General features: G+C 34.8%; 1 protein-coding gene across 1 annotated transcript in view; it reads right to left on the bottom strand.

Moving 5' to 3' along the window:
• The window catches only part of cacna1g (calcium channel, voltage-dependent, T type, alpha 1G subunit), a 128650-nt gene that overhangs the window by 45290 nt on the left and 59338 nt on the right, over nucleotides 1-24022 (bottom strand). The window contains exons 17-20 of the mRNA XM_084134731.1: nucleotides 23895-23995; nucleotides 20303-20426; nucleotides 9866-9934; nucleotides 6496-6680 (exon numbers count right to left, since the gene is read on the bottom strand). Of these exons, the coding sequence (XP_083990857.1) occupies nucleotides 6496-6680; nucleotides 9866-9934; nucleotides 20303-20426; nucleotides 23895-23995 (479 nt within the window). The remainder of the gene's footprint in view (nucleotides 1-6495; nucleotides 6681-9865; nucleotides 9935-20302; nucleotides 20427-23894; nucleotides 23996-24022) is intronic.

Here is a 24022-nt window from a genome sequence, read left to right on the forward strand (position 1 = left end):
CTTTTTAGACCCAGTCAAAAGTTTGACTGCAGTCAACTTGTAAGCGAGATAATAATAAAAAAAATCTATTTTATCATCTTTACGCTTCAAAAAATGATTTGTTATCCAATATAATATCATTTATGCATTTCTATACAACATCAAAAGAAACAGTGGTGTCAAGCCTCACTGGAGGGTAAAACATAGAATCATCAGCATAGCCATGATAAGAAATGTTGTATTTCTGAAAAATGTAGGTCAAAGGAAACATATAAAGGGAAATAAATAAAGGTCCAAAAATGGATCCCTGGGGCACACCACATGAAATAGGAGCAGGTGATGAGGAAACATTTCCGAAATTTACAGAAAAAATCCTATTCTCAAGGTAAGAAGCAAACCACTGTAGTGCAGTGTCCTGGATTCAAGACGTTCAAGAAGAATATTATGTCAACAATATCAAATGCCATGCTCAGATCCAACAAAACAAGAGCCTGAATCCAGAGCAAACAAAATTTAGTTTGTGATCTTCAACAGAGCTGACTCATTGCTATGTAAAGATCTAAAATCAGATCTAGCACACTCTGGCACACTAAGCAACACATGCTGGTTCTTAACCGGGTTTGCTTCAAGAGCCTTTATTTGGAAATAAAGTGGCAACCCAACACAAAAACAACTTTCCTAAAAGAAATAATAATAAAAAAAGGAACATTTTATAAAATTAAATAATATCCTGTTATATAATTATATAATTTACATTTACTTACTAATATAACATTATTATTAATAATAAATAACAATACAGTATATTACCAGCAAACATTTCATGCCCTAGCCATTATGCTAAGCAACCGCAACGCACTAGGGAAACTTTCTGTGCTGTAAAGAAAGGAGACAATTTTAATTAAACCGCCAGAATAAAGCTGAAGCCTAATTATTAATGGCACGATATCCGGCACACAACTGCACCTGTCAAACCTCTGAGGAGGGTAGCATTCACAGTGACACAAAGACACCTGCTCACAAAGGCATACACAATAACATATGTAATACAAATACACAGCTATAACAGGAATTCAGCTACAGCCGTTCACACAGGACGAGTTCTTGTGGAGGGAACAACTAAAAGGGTACAGAAAGTATGGTTTACATGCCGTCTTAAAACAGTCAAAGATGTCCCTCTAATGCATGTTTACATAGACCAACAATTAAAATGTAGTGCAGACAAATTCGGCCTTGTTTGTGTTGAACTGATGTTATTGGGACACGATGAGGACCTAAAGCAGTAGCTCGGGATCTCACCACGGTACTGAGCTAAAGCAGCAAAAAACGGATTTGATCCACAGCTTTGATCTTCTTAAGAAGTGTGCTGTGATTGTATCAGTGTCTGAGGATGAAGAAAAGGCCATGTTTAAAGAGACCGATCAGGTTTAGTCAAAGTAACTGGTTGAGAGAGAAAGGAATCTGCCAAAGGGAATGCAGATAACAGGCTGCTCTGTCTTTTGTTTGTCTGAATATCTGCGTGCATCTCTCAACAAGCTCAAGCGTATTTATCAAAGCTCACTTCGGGGATTTCAGGTAACACCGTAAAATCAATTAGGGAAATGTCAAACGATGAGAAGGATCAATATGTCTAGACCCACGCTCATCTCTGAGTGAATTTGAGAGGGACAATCCAGTGAAATGAAATGCCTTGTACACACAGTGTACTCACCAGTGCTATTGTTAACTAAAACTGTTACGAGAATTGAAATAAAGCTAAAATGAAATTAAATCAATATGAATACTAGATAAAAAAGACTTAAAACTTACTGAGAATTAGAAGTTTTGCCTTTGCAACTAACTGAAATAAGTTGAAGTATTTAAAAAACGAAATAAAGCTAAATATTAAAAATATAAAAATAAAAGCACATAACAAAATTACTAAAAACATTGACTTAAATTAAAAAGAAAACGGGAAAAAATAAAAGCTAATTCAAAATAATAATAAATACTATAATAGTACTGCATATAAATAAAAACACTGGTCCTCACACCATTAAATTCCAACCCCTCACCAATAGAGGGCGTTAGTGCATGAGGTGTTTTGCCAGTAATGTTTTTCAATACAGTAAACGTTACAGAACACATTGAAGTTATGTGCTCATAGATTTATTTCATGAAAATGTGTAAATAGGCTATGTGATTTTGTGCAATTTAGTGTATATTTATATACAGTATTTAAAAAAAAGAGCACAGTAAAGTGGGCAGTAATGGTACTGAATGATTACCATAGTATGATAATCATATGGTACTTAAAAAAATATATATACAATGGTACTATTGTAAATAACATGGCATTTTGGGATGATAAGATGATAAGAAGGGAGGTGGTCCTAGATTTATAATGTGATGCTGATGTGACTTTTCTAGTTTCTGGAAACGTATTATGGTTACGTCTTTTCTTAAGTCTTCGGAAAAGTGGAGTTTCTCATATGCATCGCTCTGATCGGGTCTTTTTGTTCTGAAAGGTTTTAATAAATAAATATATTAGGAAGGGAACAATAAGTAGAGCTCTAAAGGAGCTTCTTATTCCCAGAACACAGAGACACATTTTCATCCTGGCTGTAATTAAAGGATGCTGCAGTTGGGCTGGGAACCGTCAGTTCGGGGGATTCAAGCTGTGTGACACACACACACACACACACACAAACGCACACACAGCAAGCACACAATCTGAGGACACCCGTCAAAGGACAAAAAATATGTTAAAAATAAATCTCAACTACGAATCAAGAAAACAGGGAGTAAAAACAAAAGCATAAAACCAAATGTATGACTTAGTAGGCGACAAAAGGAGATATTGAAGGGATAGTTCACCCAATTATTCAGTCATTATTTATTCGCCCTGGTGTTGTTCTAATGCACCAGAGTGAGAAATTAATGACTGAATCTGTTCCCTAGCACACTCACATACTGTAATATAGGGAAATTATGACTTCACAATTACACAAGCTATTATCTAAAAACAATAAGGCATAAAGGACATCTGCAGCGATGATATGTAAATTAAATTAATCAGCTCCAGATGAAATCTGAAAGAGCCAATCTGTCCTTATCGTCTTTTCGTGCAATTTTTCGTCCGTGTAATTACAGGAAATAGACAATGCAGAAAAAAACTAACTTGTTTCAAGTCAAGCATGGTTAGATTAGTTTAACAAATGCCTTAGAGTGGACATGCACTGTGAAAGAAACTGGACTGTAATTAGAATGAGAATTAATGAGCACAAGCAATAAAAAAGCGGTACATTACTGTATGTCGAGTTATTTGCATTCAATAAGGTCAAGCAGGAACTTCTAGGAGACTGAACAAAGTGATATCAGTAGATAGATGCTGGCGTCAGGTGTTTAAGGGAGGGTCTATTCCTCTGGGGCACATGCAGACAGTGGAGGATGGATGGTTCTTTATGCGCTTTTGAGATTAATTTAGATCCGCAAGGGTGATGTGCAGTGCAACATACAGTGGAGAGGTTTAACCTGGGGGTCAAAGAGTTGATGAATTTACAGAGTGTGCACATTCCCCCTTAACACAACGCATAAATCATCCTGTCTAAAGATTGAAACGCACACACTTCTCCGTAACAATGCCATTGATACTTGATAAGGAGAACGTGGACATTAACATAAAACACAGATGTCCACATGAATAAATGGGCATATCAACCCACCATAAAAGGAATTTAATTTTTTTTTTTTTATTTACTTACTCTCTTGTCAAACTTGTTTGAATTGTCTAAAAAGTCAAAATAAATGAATGAATAAATAAATAAATAAAAAGAAAGTTTTTTTTTTTTTCAAGAAATTAATACTTCTATTGAGCAAAGATGCATGAAATTGTTCAAAAGTGACAGTAAAGGCTTTTACATTTTTACAAAGAAAAATCTATTTCAAATAAATGCTGTTACTTTGAACTTTTTAATTCATCAAAGAATTCTGAAAAAATATTTGGTTTCCACAAAAATATTAAGCAAATATTGAACTGTTTTCAACATAAGAAGAAATGTTTAGCACCAAATCAACATATTCAAATGATTTCTGAAAATCATGAGTCATGATCATCAATGATTTCATCAAATTTCATTTGAATTAAAATATAAACAATTCAAAAAGTTTTGTAATAATATTGCACAATATTACTTTTTATGGTATGATTGAGAGCATAAGAGACCTTTTTTTTTTTTTTTTTTAAATCTTACTGACCCCAAACTTTTGAACAGTAGTGTATTAACAATTATTTTGGAGGGGGAAAAAGTCTAATGAAAAAAATCATGTAAAAAATATGAATGATAAAATTGCATACTAACAATAAAAAAGTATTTAAATTATTTAAAAAAAATATCTATTTCAATTTTATTTAAAGATTAAAAATATATCCCTTTACAACCACGGTAACATTCACTTTCATTGTATGGAAAACAGCAGCTTGGACAACCTGCTAAAAGACAGGTATAAAGAAAGTCATACAAGTTTCGAAAGATATCGAAGTGATTAAACAATAGCAGATTTTTTTAATTTTTGGGTGAACTGTCCCTTTAAGCTCACTGGTCCAGATGCACATGTGGTCTGGATTACCCACCCCTCCCTGCATTGACTTTTGCAGAAGTTGTTGGGCCCACGCTGTGGAGACTTTTTACAGCTGTCTTTGTCTTTCTTTTGATTTCAACTTGGACTTCACACAGAGGTGCATTATAAAGTCTGTCTAGGGAAGAATCAAGAAGTTAAACTTTCAATAGGTGTTCGGCGGTGCACACACAGTAAAGTTCTCTGAAGCAGAGCGCTCTGGCAGTGGAGGAAACTCTGTGTGAGAATCTTTAAAATGTTCAAGCAGAGGAGCTCGAGGTGAAAACACAGACCTCTTCATGTTTAATTTACAGGGCGTTTTTTCCTCTCCGGGTGCTCTACATTCTCTGACAGTCAAACGAAGCAACTGTCATTAGTTATAATGGGACCTTATCACACATACTGTTTAAAGGTTAATTCACCTTATGTAATATGCCACTAGTGGATGCAATACTTTATTGGAATAAAAACATAAAAAAGGAATTCAAGTTTTGTTCCACATACTATTCATTATCTATTAAGGCATGCTTGGATCTCTATGCACTATTCAGTGGCAGTGGAGTAATAGTGATGCTCAGGGGTTGTGACATAAATCATTCATTAGCTGTTTTAGCAAACTAGTGAAGAATGCATTAAAAGATTTGCTGGGAGACGTATCCGTCATGCTCATCAAAATACCTCAACATTATTTGGCACAGTACAGTTCAGTAAACTGTTCTGCTTTATCAGCACACATTAAAATGCAAATAAATACATAAAAAAGACTAGAAAATGGAATCATGGAATCTGAAAAAAACAAGTAGGTGCGGGCCAGGGATAGTTCACACCAGAGGTCACTAATTAGCAGACCTGGTATGAAGTATATAATTTACATTTATGCAATATAAAAATTATATGATGAATATACATGTGGCATCAAAAATAAGCAGAAATAAAATCATTATTCTTTTGTTGCTGTTGATTTTACCTATTTAATATTTTAAAGGGTAATACCTTATTTTAAAGTGACGCAGTTACACATTACTACATTTACTTATAGTAATAACAGTAAATTATGCATAATTACAACTAACCCTAAACCAAACCCTAACCATAACTCAATAGTAAGTAGATGTAGTTAATATTACTCAGTACGTATTGGAGTAAGTACAATGTAACCACGTCACCATTAAAAATAAAGTCTAACCTTTTAAAGTTCCTTGTATCTGTCATGGGAAACATGAATAAATTGTGAAAACAAAACCAAACTGTCTTTTTTTTCTTTCCAGTTCCTTTTCAGAAATGTTGCTGACAGCGCATTTGTTCACTATAACGTTGTACCAACATAACTGAAACACGACTACTGGAAAACTATGTATTTTTAATACAAATCTCTTGGTAGCATGAGTAACTTGCGGAAGTTGACCCCGAACTTGAAAAGAGAGAAGGGAGCGACTGGGGGTGAAAGACCAGTGTAAGCATTTTGTGGGCAAATTGGGCAGGAAAGCTGAATATTTGATTTTGATTTTCTGCTTGGATATGTCATAAATATTTAAGAGTAGGGAAGGCCTCCAGAAGTTCCCTCTGCAGGAGGAAAAGTGCAAGGCGCACACACATATGCACACAAATACACATAAATATGCATAAACACAAACACAGCTACATACTGCATCAATTAGGAGCTAATTGATGCATCTAAGTGAGGAAGAGGCTAATTGTGGAACTTCAGGCTTTACATTAATTATGCTTCCTGTAAGAAAGTGGATACTGATTTAAGATGTGCAAATCTAGCATTTTGACCTAAAGTACATATAAGTGTTTATGTTGCCTCCAGCAAGGCAGGTGGTGGTGCATTTGTGCATTAAAGCTTTGATGTAATTGTAACTGTTATTTAGCGTAATGACTAAATGTAGCACTGAATGGATGTTGTGATCAGCGTACCTGAGCGGCCGCAGGGTTCTCAGTAAACGTAGCACCCGCAGCATGCCCAGGATCTTAGTGCCGCTGTTGAAGATCAGGGATACCAGGATGTCAATCACAGAGATCATCACCAGCATGCCATCCAGAACGTTCCAGCTGCTCTTCAGGTAGGTCTTCTCCCCAAAACACCAACCCAGAGCAACCACCTTCACAACACCAACAAATGTTAAATACAATTTCAATTAAAGCCGCCAAGCTGTGTACATGTTTTTATGATAAAACAATTTCTACAGTTTCTATCCCAAATGAGGCATTTGCCGGGTTTATCTGTTTGTCCGACCAATGGAAGATGGACAAATTGTGTCATAATAGTTCTAATTTTTGCATATACTGTATGTATGTGTATATATATATATATATATATATATATATATATATATATATATATATATATATATATATATATATATATATATATATATATACACATACATACATACATACATACATACATACATATATATATATATATATATACATACATACATACATACACATATACATATACATATATATATATATATATATATATATATATATATATATATATATATATATATATATATATATATATATATTATGGGGGGCCAAACAGGAAATAATTCTATGTAAATCCGAATATATAGTTAAAACTCTGAATATATAATTGTAAATCCTGAATATATAAATGTAACCCTGAATATATAGTTATAACTCTGAATATATAAATGTAACCCTGAATATATAGTTATAACTCTGAATATATAAATGTAAATCCTTAATATATAGTTATAACTCTGAATATATAAATGTAAATCTGAATATATAGTTATAACTCTGAATATATAAATGTAACTCTGAATATATAGTTATAACTCTGAATATATAAATGTAAATCCCGAATATATAGTTATAACTCTGAATATATAAATGTAAATCCCGAATATATAGTTAAAACTCTGAATATATAAATGTAAATCTGAATATATAAATGTAAATCCTGAATATATAGTTATAACTCTGAATATATAAATGTAAATCCCGAATATATAGTTAAAACTCTGAATATATAAATGTAATTCTGAATATATAGTTATAACTCTGAATATATGAATGTAAAATTTATACATGTATACATAAAATATGTAAAATATAAATAATTAAACTAAGGACAGGCAATACTTTTCATATCTGTAAAACCATATTTTCTGTATCAATCACAATTATGAACTTTATTTACAATAGTTTCATAAATTAATCTTGCAGATGTTAAAAAGTGCATACAATTTGGTAAAAATATGCACCCTTCTTTCAAAATATTACTGTGTTAGAAACCCACAAAAAGAATATGCACATGACAAGAAATGTGAGAAAGTTGAAATCTGAATTTGGGAAGAAACACTCTTATTCCCCTCAGTTCTTTATTAGTTTTTTCACACTATTGTGGCATTTCTGAGAACATATCAGGTTAGACTGGCATACAGCTGCCATATAAAAGGGCTCAGAGGGAAGGAAAATAGCTGAGATAAACAAACCAGGAGTGAGAATCATCTGACTAAAAAGTGCTAAGCATGAATGCGCAGCTCCTAATGATGTTTCTGGTGAATATATCAAACCACAATGTGATCAGACCTCAAAGTGAACAAAGGCATGTCAGGCAACAAAAGCCAGGAGTTTCAACAGCCCTGTCATCTTTATCCGACCCGGAAAGTTTTTGTCAGTCGCCGTTAATTAACCTCCAGTGAGTACGATTATTCTCTGCCATGATTTTCATTTGAATTCTCTTGGGTGGGCGTGACCTGGCATAAAGCAGGGCCCCAGAATAGAAACCCTAGACCTTTGTGACTGACACCTATGAACTTTTCTGTCTTCTCCAGAGAGGCCTCAACATGTTCTTCCATTTCAACGATAGTCATTTGAATGTCTGGCAGACAATCCCCCCACCCCCACCCCCCTACTTAGTATTAAATAGTGTGGTGAAGAGTGGAAAATAGAGAGCAGGGCTTACTTAATAGACTTTTCATGTCAGTGTGCTCTTTTTAGGACCTTTATAAGGCAGCATATGTTCAAATGTTTAATTCAGCTGACTGGCAGCAGTTTAATATTTTGCTGCTGTAGTCTTTGTTTAGACTTTCTAGTTGTCAAAGGGAAGCAGTGACTTAAAGGTATAGGTCACACAAAACATATTGTCATTATTTATTCACCCTCATGCTGTTCCAAACCTGTATGACTTCCTTTCTTCTCCAAAACAACAAAAGGAGAAGTCAGTCTTTTTTTTTTTTTTTTTTTTTTGGTGCAGCAATGAATGGCAACTGAAGATTTCAAGCACCATAAAAGTACACTTCTGCACTAATCCAAGTCTTCTGAAGCCATGCAATAACTTTGTGTGAGGAACAGACAGAAATTGAAGTTGCATTCACTGATATTCTGTGATTATGATTATTCTGTGAGCTATTAACTACTGCAAGTGTATCGCTTCTATTTCTGTTTCAAATCAATTCTGTTCTTTCTATTCATCTGTTTTTTCTATTGGTTCTATTCATAAAAATGTATTTCCACAAAAATATTGAGCAGCACATCTGTTTTCATTATTTATAAAAATTTGAAATGCATGAATAGTACATAAATGTGCCGACAATAACATTTCTGAAAATGAAACATCAAACATTTTATTTTGATGATTCCAGACACACACACACGCACGCACACACGCACGCACGCACGCACGCACGCACGGACGCACGGACGCACGCACGCACACACACCATGTTCTGATGTGTATAACTGTATATATATATATATAATATATAAATACACATTTTTCTTTTTATAAATGAATCATCAGATGATTTATTAAGATATGATTCCGCAGAATGATTTGTTTATGGATCAGATGTTGCTTCTGTCATAAATTTAAATATTTTCTGTGCATAACAACTTTACACTTATGATGCTTTTGCATGTTTTTTTTAAGCTTGTTCATTCTAACTGCACGGAAAAGAGTGACAATCAAAACTTTGAAAATGCCTTTTAAGTGGAATTACGAAAGTCATACAGGTTTGCAACAACAAGAAGGGGAGTAAATAATGACAGATGTTTCATTTTTGGCTGAACTGCCTTTTTAAAGTACAGTAAAAAGGCTGCAAGCCTGGTTATCTGAAAAGCCAGTGACAGGACATGTTTTCACCAGACTCCATTAGCCCTGCTGATCTAAGAGAGATCGGCACTATAAAAGCCGCAGGGAACTGAAGTTAGTCTGCTTTTGACTGGTATTCTAGCCCAGGCGATGTGTTAGTTCACCCTCTGTCAGAGAATACACCACACAGAGACAAATGCCAACCCCGTCACCTACCTTTATTGTCATTTCGGTCACAAAGATGGCAGTAAATATGTAGTTGGACAACGTCAGGAAGATGCGTTCCTGCGGAGAGAACCAGACAAGCAGGGAAAGTGACGGGTGAGTCAGTGCTGGATCAGAGAAGATTCATATGTGTGTGTGTGGCATAACACATTAGAGGTGTCTCCTGTGAAGGCATCTATTGGACTAAGACTCTGCCCACGCTTTACTCCACGGGCATTAACATCACACACTCACACTCACACGCACACCGCATGCAATACATTTCATCCAGCATCCTCGCTGGATACTACTAGATAACACAGTGGGAAACAAATGGATAAGTAACAGCTTCATGACTGAAACTATCTATCTCAAGTCCAAATAAGTAAATCAAATCTAAAAAATCATTATCAAAGACATAAAAGAAAATAACGATAAAATAAATTCTTAAAGGGGTCATATCATATATATATTTTGAATGTACAAAATGTTAGTAAAAAATTTGCCTTCAATAATTAGTATTTGTATTTTCTAGCAGTGTTTGTCACCCAGCATCGCACCTCTGGAAATAAACCTTTACTGTCCCAGCATAAGTTCTGGAATTAGAAATTGTAGTTGGTTACTAATTCCAAATTACATGACAAAAATTGTAGTTAGTAACGTAATAGCCTACATTGCATCACACATTTAAGGTAATATAATCGGACTACTTTTAGATTACTTTTGACCTAACTATGACCTGACCTATGATATAAAACACAAAGAGAAAGAAAATATATCCCTTTCTTATCAACAACATGAACCGCATTAAATATCACATTACGACAGGGTTCCCAGATTGGGGTTAGTGATGGAACTGCAAATGATTTTGATTTGATGTTTGTTTGTTTCCATTTGAATTTGAAGTAAACAGAGACATGAGATTAGGTCCACAAACATAAAATTAAACGACACCGCAGACACAAAAACCTCCCGCTCCCCCTGCCCTCTGTCTGTGCCACACAGCCTTCCCACACAGCAGGTGCTGTCCTCTCCAGCTCTCTGCTCTGACCTGAGCCAGGACTGTTTGTTCCTCTTTCTACAGCAGACAGTAACGCTGTCAACAGACTCCATCCTCATGCTCTCATATGACTCAATCTAGAGACTCCTGTGTAATGACTCACCCGACCAGAAACACCATCGTCACAGGTGAATTAACATTCTGATGTACAGAAAGAGCCATGTGCTCGTAAGGAGTGAAATAGTTCCCTTAAACGGATCAGTGTGTTATTGTTCATCTCATGTTTAACAACTCCTCTGAAAATATAAAACGTCAATTTATGAAAATTCTGTGTATTTCAGAGTCACCAGAAGAAACTGTTCAAAACTTTGGGGTAAGAAATTAATGTTTTTTTGTTTTTTTTCTAGCAAGGATGCATTAAATTGATCATGACAGTAAAGACATTTATACTGTTACTGTTTATACAAAATATGAACTGTCATTCAGACTGACTCTAACAACCAGAGAACAGAGAACATCAGAGATATTAAAATACATACTCTTCTGAGTTTTATGATGTAGGCCTTTTTTATTAAAATGTATTAGCCTATAATTTATATCTCAAGGATGCGCGCTTGTGCGTGGCGCACTTGGTCATGTTGAGAGGGAAACACGCATTATGTTATTAGGCTAGTCTATTCAGAAATAGTGTAAAAGACCTGTAAATAAAATTCAACATTAACATTATAAACACTATTAATTTACTTCCCCTTACTGGCTAGCCAAATCCTTAAATGAATGGTATCAGAAAACAACAAGAAATGAAAAATAAGTAACCACTTATAATAAAATAAAATAAAATAAAATACAGTAGCCTATAAAAATAGCCCATTGTGCCCTTTATTACAAACAACGTTTAGCCTATTTTAAACGCCAAGCCTAAACAAATTTATTTGAATCGAAACTGAAACTATACCGCAAAGTTGGGTTCGCACATCTTTCATTTGGTCCAAAGTTTAATAATGAACAGGAATTAACAATAATTTAATAATGAACAGGCTGCGATGTCAAGTTAATGCCAGAAGTGAACCGATGTTGTTGTTAAAGCGCGATTTGCCGGCGCCATCACTTGGATTTGTTCCTCAGCTGGGGAAATAACTTAATACTTTATCATTTCATACTCTGTCATTCGAAACAGTAAAATGTATATTTTTATTTGTGTATATTCAAAATGACTACAAAATGTCATGCCTTTGAAAAAGAAAGAAAATAACATGATGTGGACGTGTAGAACTTTATCCAAGAGCTGTTGTAAAGCCTATAAACAATCTGTTACAGTAATTTCCTATTATGTATGCAAAAGCTGCTTTGCAACCATATTGTTAAAAACGCTATATAAATGAAGGCGATTTGACTTGACTAGAAATCGAATATTCAAGCTGTTTATTCAATTTTCTACCTCAGAACGAAATATAGAAATATTGTTTATAAAACGAAAAAGGAACTCTTTTCTAATTTTCTACTTTAAATATTAAATAAAAAAAACGACTGAACGAAAGATACACTGATTCAATTACACTACCAATTGCAGTTTGAATAAAAAAATGCAAACCTTTATCTAAAATTTATATTTTATATTTTATATAAATTTAAAACATTCTGTCTTTTTCAGACTTTCTTCTGTGAACACAAAAATGTTTTGCAGAATGTTCATTGAACAGTCATCAGCTTTCTTTGTCATCATTTGCTTTCATATTTTTCATACAATGGTTGTAAATGGATACTGAGGCTGCCAATGCCTATTCTGCTTAACATCTTTTGTGTTCCTCAGAAGAAGGTCCTCCTGGTTTGGATCAAGTGTGAATATTTTCACTTTCTTGTTAACTATCCCTTTAATATTTTGTACTTTTTCATGTTAATATTTTGTTTCCCCCATGTTGGCAATGTAATACATACATAAATGATACATACATCATCCATATTTCCACATTTGTATTAATGACGCTACAACGCAAACCGGAAATTGTAACGCGTGAGCACGCGAAAGTTTCTCGTGCGCACGCGAAAGTCTGTATTATTATTTTTTTTGCACAGGTCCCCTCAGGGGCTCCGTAGAAAAAATATGGGATTGGAGGAAAAAAGTATTTCTCAATGCTTTTGCGTTCTCTCGCAAACGATTTGCATTCCCGAGAGAAACTTTGCGTTCCCTCGCAAAACAAGTTGTGTTCCCCCAAAAACTTTGCGTTCCCTCGCAAAACATTTGTGTTCCCCCGAGAAACTTTGCGTTGCCTCGCAAAACATTTGCGTTCCACCGAGAAACTTTGAGCTCCCGCCGCAAAACGTTTGTGTTCCCCGAGAAACTTTGAGCTCCCGCCGCAAAACGTTTGCGTTCCCACGAAAAACTTTGCGCTCCCCGCAAAACATTTGCATTTCTCAAAGAAACTTTGCGTTCCCATACAAAACATTTGTGTTCCTACGAGAAACTTTGTGTTTGCTCACAGAACTTTTGCGTTAGCTCACAAAGAACTCAACATTTTGCAAGCAAATGCAACATTTCTTGAGGAAACGCAAAACATTTTCGAGAGAATGCGAAAGCATTGACATAATTTTTCCTCCCATCACCAAGTCCCTTTAATGGTTCCATAAAAATTCCAATACTATTTCACAATATAACTGTTTTACTGTATTTTTGATCAAATGAATGCAGCTTTGGTGGGCACTTAAACAAAAAAAAAAAAAAAAAAAATCATACCGACCCCAAAAAGGCAGAAAATGTAATGACTCGAGCTGCATGACAAGTAAAAAAGACTCTGTATACTGATAATAAGATCAGTCAGTCTTACAATATCGGTTATCGGTATTTGCCTCGAAATGATCCAATCAAGCAGCCCTAAAAGCAATGTACAAAGTTGTAGAACAAAACCAAACCAAACTGAAGCTGACCACTGAAGTACAATACAAAACAAATGGTCAGCAATTTAAACCTTTCCACCTCCTAGTGTTTAAACCTGCCCTGGTCCCATTGCACCTCTTTCTCCCTTCACCTTCCTCTCTACGCTCCACCGTATTAAATCATAAAGACAAAGAGAACATACATTAAACAAATACAATGCCGTTTACATTATGGGTGACAGAAAAGATTAATATCCACTGTGTATATGCATGCTCTGTCTCTGTCAGGCATGCATGGATTGTGAAGGCCTAATGGATAACAATGTGTGCTGCTTACACAAAGGTTATTAGTTTGGTCTCAGTTAGGAGCCAGTTAACTGGAGGTTTGCTAATATCTCACCATGGTCCCTTTGAGAGATGAATCGATTGCTGAATTACAGTATCTATAGCTCGATGTTATTACTGAGATTGATTGTTTGGGCTCTTTATAGAAATGTAGCAGCAGAATGAGAATCCCAATTCAAGTCAGCCCTCGGCTCAGCCACAAGCCATTTTTCAATTTTTCAAGTCAACAGGTATTGAGGATTCATTCAACCGTGCAAATAATCATTGGTTTTTAAACAGTCATAAACAGCTTTTTGCAAAGGATTCTGGGTGCATGAGGAAGAGAAGCTGTACTTTAAACAAGTGGTGTGGAAGCAAAATAAGCAGCGGAGATCTTCACGGCGGAGTGCTGAGAACATGCTTTCTCTGGATTATTTATCCTTATCCTACTGTGTCTGAGTAGCAGGGCCCAAGGGCCATCTTTCCCATGACCCCCCGCTAATGCATGTTTCAGTGGGTCATGGCACCATGTTCTTAAACTCCTGTTCATTCTGAGAAAGCCTCCTGCTGACATCATCACTGCGGTTTGTATTGTTTCTGAAAACAGACTGACGTCTTTGCCATTCCATTCTGCTCTGAGGCTTGTTTTCATTCATTGTGGAGTGAACCGTGTGTGTATGTGTGGGTTAGAATTCATGAATGAGGAAGAGCATGTCTGAGAAGCAGAGTGTTTGGTCTCTGAAAGAGAAGGGTCAGACAACCCACATCCTTCACTCTCATTCTTTTAAAGGTTACTGAATGTCTGAGGTAGCACACATATATATATATATATATATATATATATATATATATTAGGGGTGTAACGGTACGTGTATTCGTACCGGACCGTTTCGGTACAGGGCTTTCGGTTCGGTGCACGTGTGTACCGAATGACTGAATGCAATATTTTGTGTGCGGAACATAGGTACATTTTCGTGTTTCCACACGAACATATTAAGTGGTGGAAGTCTCGCGTTCAGCGCAAATCCCGCCCTGCAGCTGATTCTAAAGTTTTACCAGAGCCCGTCTGGTTTTAGTTTTACCCGTCGTCACTGTAACCGAAACCAATGAAATCGACTGCAGGGCGAAAAAAAGCTTTTCCGCTCCGTGTGCGCCGCCGCACTCTCCGTTCCGTGTGTGTGTGTGTGCGTGCGTGCGTGCGTGTCTGCGCTCTCTGCTCAATGTTCGACTCCGTGTTTGCGCTGCACGTTCTGCTCTGTCGTTAACGGCCCAAACACTCCAATCATGTACCGATCATGCACTGGAAAAGCAAAGTCCGCTCAAATAAGGTGACATTTCTCAGTAGTAGACTTCTGTTTGCTGAGCTGGTATAGTCACGCTAGCAACAATGGTAAAATGACCTGCTCTGATCACATGCTCTGGTAATAATAGCCTAGCTTTGTAGGAATATATTTTATTTTGATAATTAGTAAAAAAAAAAAATGGAAAAAAAATTAAATTGATTGTTGATTGATTATTGAAAAATAATAATACATTGATATATTTATGTTTAATATTATTTTAATATAGGGCTATTTTCTGTTCCTTTTTTCCCTGGTGTTTCATTTAATTAGGTGATTCTAAGTTTAATTATTGATGATTACAAGTTTGGAGGAATTGCAATTAATTACAGCAAATTGTGCAATTAAAGTTCATTTTTTTCCCAGTCTTAATTTTTAAATATGAGCAGGCCTACAAGCTGGGATTGGTAATGCTGCACTGTAATCATAGTTATTTATTTATATTTTTCATTAAATTTATTATGTGATATTGGTTTGAGACTGAGAGTATTTTATTAAGTGGAGAACTTTGCAGCAGTATTTTATTTCTTATTCTTTTTTTTATTTTATATATATTTTATTATATTTTATTAAAAAGTGTTTAAAAAAAGTGTAAACAAATTGTTAAAAAAAAGTTTATAGTAATAAACAACCTGCAGTTTAATGTTTGCATTTCTTTCCCTTACTGTACCGAAAATAAACCGAACCGTGACTTTAAAACCGAGGTACGTACCGAACCGTGATTTTTGCGTACCGTTACACCCCTAATATATATATATATATATATATTATATATATATAAAAAATATATATATAGTAATTTCTAGCTTGGCAGAGAAAACCAAAAAAAAAAAAAAAACATTTACAAAAAAAAAAAAAAAAAAAAAATCTCTGGTTGCTAAAGTACGGCGCCCCTAAAGGGACATGGTGGTGAATAAAGTTTGCATTTGCTGGCAAAACTTTTGCACTCCAACAAGAAACTTTGTTCTCTTGCAAAACAATTGCGTTCCCTTGCATAAACTATTGTGTTCCGCCAAGAAACTTTGAAATATTTTGCGAGTGAATGCAGTGTTTCTTGGGGAAACGCATACATTTTTGCGAGAGAGCGCAAAAGCATTGAAATATAAATTTTCCTCCAATCACATTTTTTTCCCATCACAATGTCTCTTTAGGCTACGTACTAAAGTCCATTTGGGTTAAAACAGCTTAAAAAATGTTTTTTCCATAAATAAAGAATAAATTAATAAACATTCAAATTAATAAACCTCAACTAAATTAATATACAGTATATGGTAAAATTTTACATTCCATTTGTTAACAACATTAGTTAACATGAACTAACTAAAAACACTACTTTCTTAATCATAGTTAATGTTAATTTCAACATTTATTAAAACATTTTTAAAAACGAAGGTTGTATATGTAAATGTTATTTAATGGTTTAATGAACATGAATTAACAATGAAAAGTTGTATTTTTATTAACTAACGTTAACACTAATAAATACTGTAACACATGTATTGCTTATTGTGAATTATTAAATTAATTAGTTAATGCATTAACTAATGAGACCTTACTGTAAAGTGCTACCATATAAATAAAGATGACAAAATATATAAGATAACAAAATATATAAAAATTATATTATATGAAAAAGTCCATTTTAATTGGACAAACTCGTTCACCAAATGATCAAAATGATTCATTATCGAATTAGCGTGAATCAAAAGCAATTAGCAAAGAGCAATTTAGGATCCACTTCCAAATGTCAATGCATTTTCAGTGTGTACGTGACTAGAGACAGAAAGAGAGAGAGAGAGAGAGTAATCAAAAGCTGCTAAAACTCCCCTTGGTATTTTCATCATTCTCTTCCCATTACTTTGGGTACTGAAAAGACATGCTCATGCCTGGTCTTCAGAGGGGACTCAGGTGGGGAGTCTGATGGCATTTGTTCATACCCAAATGAAAAAATGTCTCCATATGAAATATTGATGACACACATCTGAGCTCAGTGAGGTACCTGTAACTATAGATCAAGTCTGTCATGGAGATGAGATGGTTTGCATAAGCTCAACACTGGTGTTCTATTACAACAAAAGTTACACAATTCTGTAGCGACAGTTGGAGCGAACTAACTTTACCTGGTCCAGAGATTCTGCAATTACTTATAAATGTCATATCACACAGTGGGTTCATATTGAAATGTGAACATTCTCTAGCAAACATTTTACAGGCCATTGCCAGAAAACATTTAGAAATGTTATTTAGATTCATAAATGACATGACATGCAATGCAGCAACATCATCTATTGTTATTTGGTTTTGGTTTTTGAAATTTCAGTTTATTTTGGTTATAACAATTTATAATTTAGATTTGTTTTTCTTTTCAAATTTTTTTTTTTCATGTCTTTCATTAACAATAACAATCTTTCTGTGTATTTACGCCTATATGCAAATACATCATTTGAGATTTTAAATAGCAAAAACCCAATGCGCCATCTGCCCAAAGTCACATGCGGAGAAGGAAAAGAAGTCGAGCTTTTCAGCTTCTGTGAAGTGCTGACATGATGTCTTTTGGGGGAAGTAAACAAATATCATAGAGGCTCACAGGCACTCATGGTAAAAACTGGATTACATGGATTAAACCGCTGGAAAATAACACAACGGAAAACAACCTTTCCATGCTATTTAATGTGCCAGAAAATCCTTGCACATGAGAGGGTTTAAGGTCCTATCCTTCCATTACTGACAGAATCCTTCATCAGTTTGGGGGGGGAGGGTTTTGATTTATCCATTTTTTTTGTTCCAAATCAAGAATGTGTGTAAATAAATGCAAACAACTAAATACAAATCTATGAATAGCAAAAAAACTAACTCACTAATGTCTGACATTTCATTCTGTGAGTGAGTCAGTATCATTGGATTAGAAAGGTATACTGGAATATATTATCTGGACTCCTCCAGCTCTGATTGGAGATGAGGTCATCTGCACTACTGCTCTCTGCCATGTGGAGCGCTGTGGGTCTCTCTCGTCTCAGCAGTTACAGAGGCAGACACATCATCACTGGATAAAAATAATACTAACGTATGCATCCCTTTACACGCTCAACATGCAATTGGGTTGACGCATATTTGTTCAGATTACATAATGTTATCAAAGGTATATTTACAATGGAACAGTGGAACATTCACAATAGGAACTCCTGTAATTCTATATGAACCAGCTCACAAATCACTACAGAATGAGAACTAGTATTAGGATAATTAATTCATTATGGTTAGAAGGTCCAAAGTAGCTCTTGACTTGGGTTAACAGACTTTTCTGTGAATTAATAAAGAGCTTGAAAATGTACTCTTTTGGTACAAGAGAGAGTGAAAAGTCTTAGTGGGCAACATTCTATGAAAATACATTCCTTGAAATGTCAGAAATCTGGTAGCTGCAAAAATGATGGACATCTGCTGTCTCTTTTCAAGGAGGTTTGCAGCACTGCTGATCTGCCAAGTCATAAAACCCTTGAAAATAGCCACCAAAAAATGCTGTTTTTTCATATACTGTTTACCAATGCCACAATGAAGCAAGTTTAACTAGTATTATTCTTCCCATAACTATCATATTATGATCTAGGTAAGGAAGGAAAAGAGATTAAACACAATTTTCTTGCCTTCTTTTCTAATGCTCTTCTGTTTTACAGTAGGTGTCCCGAGGGAACATGTAACTGATGAAAGTATAAACATACAAAACTGATAATGAGATGTAGCAAAGAATTTAGGCGAAGCTGATTGTTTCCTTTGGGTCTGTAAGAAAGCATCAATAGCAAATCGAATCTTTTCCATTTTACTGTAGGCCTACTAAAAGAACTGTAAAACCAAATGGTCTAATAATCCACTTTTTATTTTCAGGCCCTAGCAGAACATCTAGCTTTCCCCAATATCACCCCACATAGGACATGCTAGTTTTAGAATCTGGAACTTACAGATGTTACAAAAATATACAGTTCAATGTGTCAGTTAGCATTCACATTCATCACCAAGGCGAAGTTTTTCAGCTGGCACATGCAGACCTTTGCTTTGTGGGCAGTAGATTGTGAAAAAAAAAAAAAAAAAAGCTAAAACTTAACTGTAAATTACACATGACTCCATGCACTCTGGAGCAGCAAGAAAATTATGACATTATAAATTAACTCACAAGAAAGTGCACAGTTGCAAACACTTCACTAGTGACTATCCTGAACTGAGACTTTCTGCGTTTTGTCAGTTTCATGCTTTTAAGAAGCCTAAAAAAAAAAAAAAAGATGTTTACTGTATATGTTTCTTGCAAAATATTTATTTTGCCAGAATACATGGCTACTTTTGCATCTCTGTCAACAGAGAAAAACTGTTTACATTTGTTTTAACTCTCTATAGAAGCAACCATTTCAACCAAACAAGATATATGATATGATATAGAAAAAAAAAGTCCATTTAGAAATACATTTTAAAATTTAAATTGGACATCCAGGGGTCACCGGTTGGTCTTAGGTAAAATAAAATAAAATAAAATAAAATAAAATAAAATAAAATAAAATAAAATAAAATAAAATAAAATAAAATAAAATAAAATAAAATAAAATAAAATAAAATAAAATAAAATAAAATAAAATAAAATAAAATAAAATAAAATAAAATAAAATAAAATAGAGGAAGAGGGAGCATGGGATAAAACCTTGTAACATTTATTTAAACTCACACGTAATTGTTTTTGAGTATTATTTAAATAATTTAAAATCCCCCTTCTACAAAAGCTGTATAAAAAATAGATTATAAAAAGGAAGGTTTTTTTTAATTAAAAATAAGCATACAACACTCATCTCAATGACCTGACCACTCATGCCTTCAGCAAATGTTGTTTTGAAAGACATGGTTGCGTGCTTGTGTGCGTGAAGTTACATTACTCACAGCGCTGGAGGGGTCGATTCTGGGCCTCTCCATGGCAATAGTGATGCAGTTGAGAAAGATGATGATAAGAACCACATGGTCAAACATCTTGTGAGAGATGATTTTATTGCATGTCACACGAAACCTGCAAGACATAATCACACCAGATATAGTGAGCTGAGTGATGCAAACAGTCGACATAATGCTGATTCTAATATGAATTCATTAAAAAAGTGATTTCCCACGAAAGATGGGTCACAAATGTCAACTAGTTCCTTAGTGAGACTACAGTAGTTTTTCTTAAAGGGATAGTACACCCAAAAATTAAAATTCTTTCATAATTTACTTACCATCATGTTGTACTAATTATGTACTGTATGACTGACTTTTTTCTAACAAAAGATGATATTTTGAAGAATATTCAAACATTTCTCAAAATATCTTCATTTATGTACCACAGGTTTGAAACTATATGAGGGTGAGTAAATAATTTTTAATTTTTTGGTAAACTATGCCTTAAAATGTTTAAGAGAGTAGAATGCTACATTGTTGGCAGTCCAATCATTTAATGTATTAAGTAGGCTAAAAGATGTTAACAATCATGGCTGACATTAATTGAGGTTCATTCATCACAATGAAGCATCCCTCATTTTCAGTGCAATTGAACTTCTGTTAGAAACAGTACAAACTTATGCTGAACGTGTGTCTGCCATAAGACATACAGCTCGCCAGCATGACTTCTTTTATGAATAAATAGTGCTCGGTTCTCTTTAATGTCTCAAGACTTGGCCTGATGTTAAAGAATTCATGCTAAGAACGACACTGAGTGGGAACAGAAGGCAAACTCTGCGCTGTTGTCATGCCAACCTGCCTCTCACAGCCCCGATCTCTCATGCTGGGGAGTGTGGTCATGCCGGGGTGAAATGGGGAGAGAAGCGTAATGCTGTGTCTGAAACCTAAGACAGCTGCCTCGCTGCTTCGCTACCCAGTTAGTCAATGACTTCACAGGTGCTTCTTATGGCAACTTCACACAAGATTTCAGACAGGCATCCAAAAGTACAATGTCGTCACATCTAATGATCTAAAACAAATTCAAATGAGCTTTAGACATTACAAAATATTTAAAGCAAATATCCATTGCTTATACAATGCTTATGTTTCAGTAGAAATTATAGTTAAAATATATCAAATAATGGATATTTTAAACTAAATTACATTATAATATGAGACCCTGGATCACAAAACCAGTCATAAGTCGCACGGTTATGTTTGTGGCAATAGACAATAATACATTGTATGGGTCAAAAGTATAGATTTTTCTTTTATGCCAAAAATAATTAGGATATTAAGTAAAGATCATGTTCCATGAAGATATTTTGTAAATTTCCTACCGTAATATATAAAACATTTATTTTTGTGAGTGAATGCAGCACAATCGCGAACATAAATGGACAACTTTAAAGGCGATTTTCTCAATGTTTTGATTTTTTTTTTGCACCCTCAGATTCCAGATTTTCAATAGCTGTATCTCGGCCAAAGATATTGTCCTATTCTAACAAACCATACATCAATAAAAAGCTTATTTATTCAGCTTTCAGATGATGCATAAATCTCAATTTCAACAAACTGACCCATGTGACTGGTTTTGTGGTCCAGGGTCACATATATTTTTAATATTTTGAAATGTATTAAAATGGGGGGTGGGAAGCTGTTTTAAATGTAATCATTTAACTTTTACTGTTTATTTATCAAATAATTTCAGCCTTATTGAGCAACAACGTTAAGAGTGACTTCTTTGAAAAACATTTTTTTTCATCAAACTTAGGGCCAGATTTACTAAACAGGGCAAATTAGCATGAGAGCGCAATTCCAAAAAAGCACAGATGGGAGTGGAAATTTCTGAGCGTGATCTACTGATAACGCGCAAATTAAAGAACAGACACAGCCAGATAATTTCCATAATGACCAACGTAATCTAACAAAGCAGCGCAAGTTAGTCTCTGGTTTAAGACATGCTTTTTTTGGGCGGTAAATATTGGGGCAAATACCAATAAATTGACTAGCTTAGTAAATCACTTTGCGTGATTCATTTAAATACTATCCTCCCATAAATTTTGCATCTGAAAAGGGAAACTCCCACAAATGCATATGCAATAAGGTCAGCCACAAAAAAAAATTAAAAAAATAATGGTCCACGCCTTTTTAGTGCTAATTTTACACTGTCTTTAGTAAATCCTGTCAGTAGTTTTTTTAACACCAAAAGAGGGTTTGCGACTTTGCGCTGGCGCAAGCTGTTAGTAAATCTGGCCCTTTATATACGGTATATGTATTACAAAAAAAAAAATCTTACACCAAACTTTTAAATGGTATCTTAGTTGAAAGTTGAAATACATAAATAAAAAACGCAAAACGCAAAACAAAACGCTTAATGCAGTCTTACATATTAAATCTCTTTGATTGTCAATATAACATGGTACATCTTGTAAGACTAGCAAGCTGACAACCAAATTATTTGTTTTACATCAGAAGAAAGAGTCTACATAACCGCAGACCTGCTTATGACACGCACAGATGGACATACTAAAATCACAAGACTTTCTGCTTTGGTTTTGGTGACACCAATGTATGCCAATCTGTATGTCATAACAGCGTAAAGTGGTGATAGCTTGCATCATCCAGGGCTCGCACAGGAAGGAGGAGGAGGATGATCTGAGGTTGTTTGATGTTTAATTAGTAAAGCGCTGACAGAGTGTAACATGCAATGCTGAGTTCTTCTTTCCTCTCCTCTTTCTCTAATAAGTGAAACCTCCGTGGAGCTTAATGTGAGCAGACATGCATTTCAAAGATGGAAAGCACTGGAAAGAGATGAGAAGAAGGGGAATACCAAGAAGATGCCTAAGGGAGAGGATAAAAAGTACAGGATATTTCTCACCCCTTGAGCATCTTAATTAGGGTATTTATTAGGGCTTAGGGGCAACCTAAACTCCTGTACTGAACGTGAGCCATCATACTATGATAAACGTGATTCAGCTTTTGAAATAACCAGTATATGCTGGATGCTGGAGAGCTTGTGTCCCCACAAGACTTATTAACTAGTTTAACCAGGAAGTGGTCAACTAGCTCCTACAGAAAAAAAAAATATTACTTGACCAGCAATAAAGAACAAAGATTATCTTGGGAAATTAATGTTCATGTCAGATTTATAGGACCCATGAGAACATTTTTATGAGGGACCCCCACACTGCAAAAATCCTATTCTTAACAAGTATTTTTGTGATTTTTTTCAGTTAAAATATCTAAAATATCTTAAATATCTAAAAAAGCAACACTGCATAAGATATTAAGTGAATTTAGAAATATAGGACTAATATAGGACTCAAGTACACCATCTACACCAAACCATAAATTATACTGGGATATCAACCAATTAACATCAGTATTATTAATGTCAACAAAAGTCATCCAATACTATTGGTGAAAAACACATGAAATGACAAATTAATGGTAGGCCCTCCTCGATGTAGAATGGGATCCATAGGACTGCATTCCCTTCCTGAAAACGTTTTAGATGGTCTTTTCAGCAGGTAAGACCAAGAAAGCATCAGATACTCACCGTGACTGTGGGGGGAACAGGTAAAGCGACCATGTAACCCTCTGCCGACACCATTCAGGCTGCTTGTGCTCCAGCCAGCGGAAGAAACGAGCGTTTCGACTCTGAAAGATGGATGATCATGTGAGATT

The sequence above is a fragment of the Abramis brama genome, assembly GCF_963993115.1.
Source record: "Abramis brama genome assembly, chromosome: 14".
NCBI classification, from domain to species: domain Eukaryota; kingdom Metazoa; phylum Chordata; class Actinopteri; order Cypriniformes; family Leuciscidae; genus Abramis; species Abramis brama.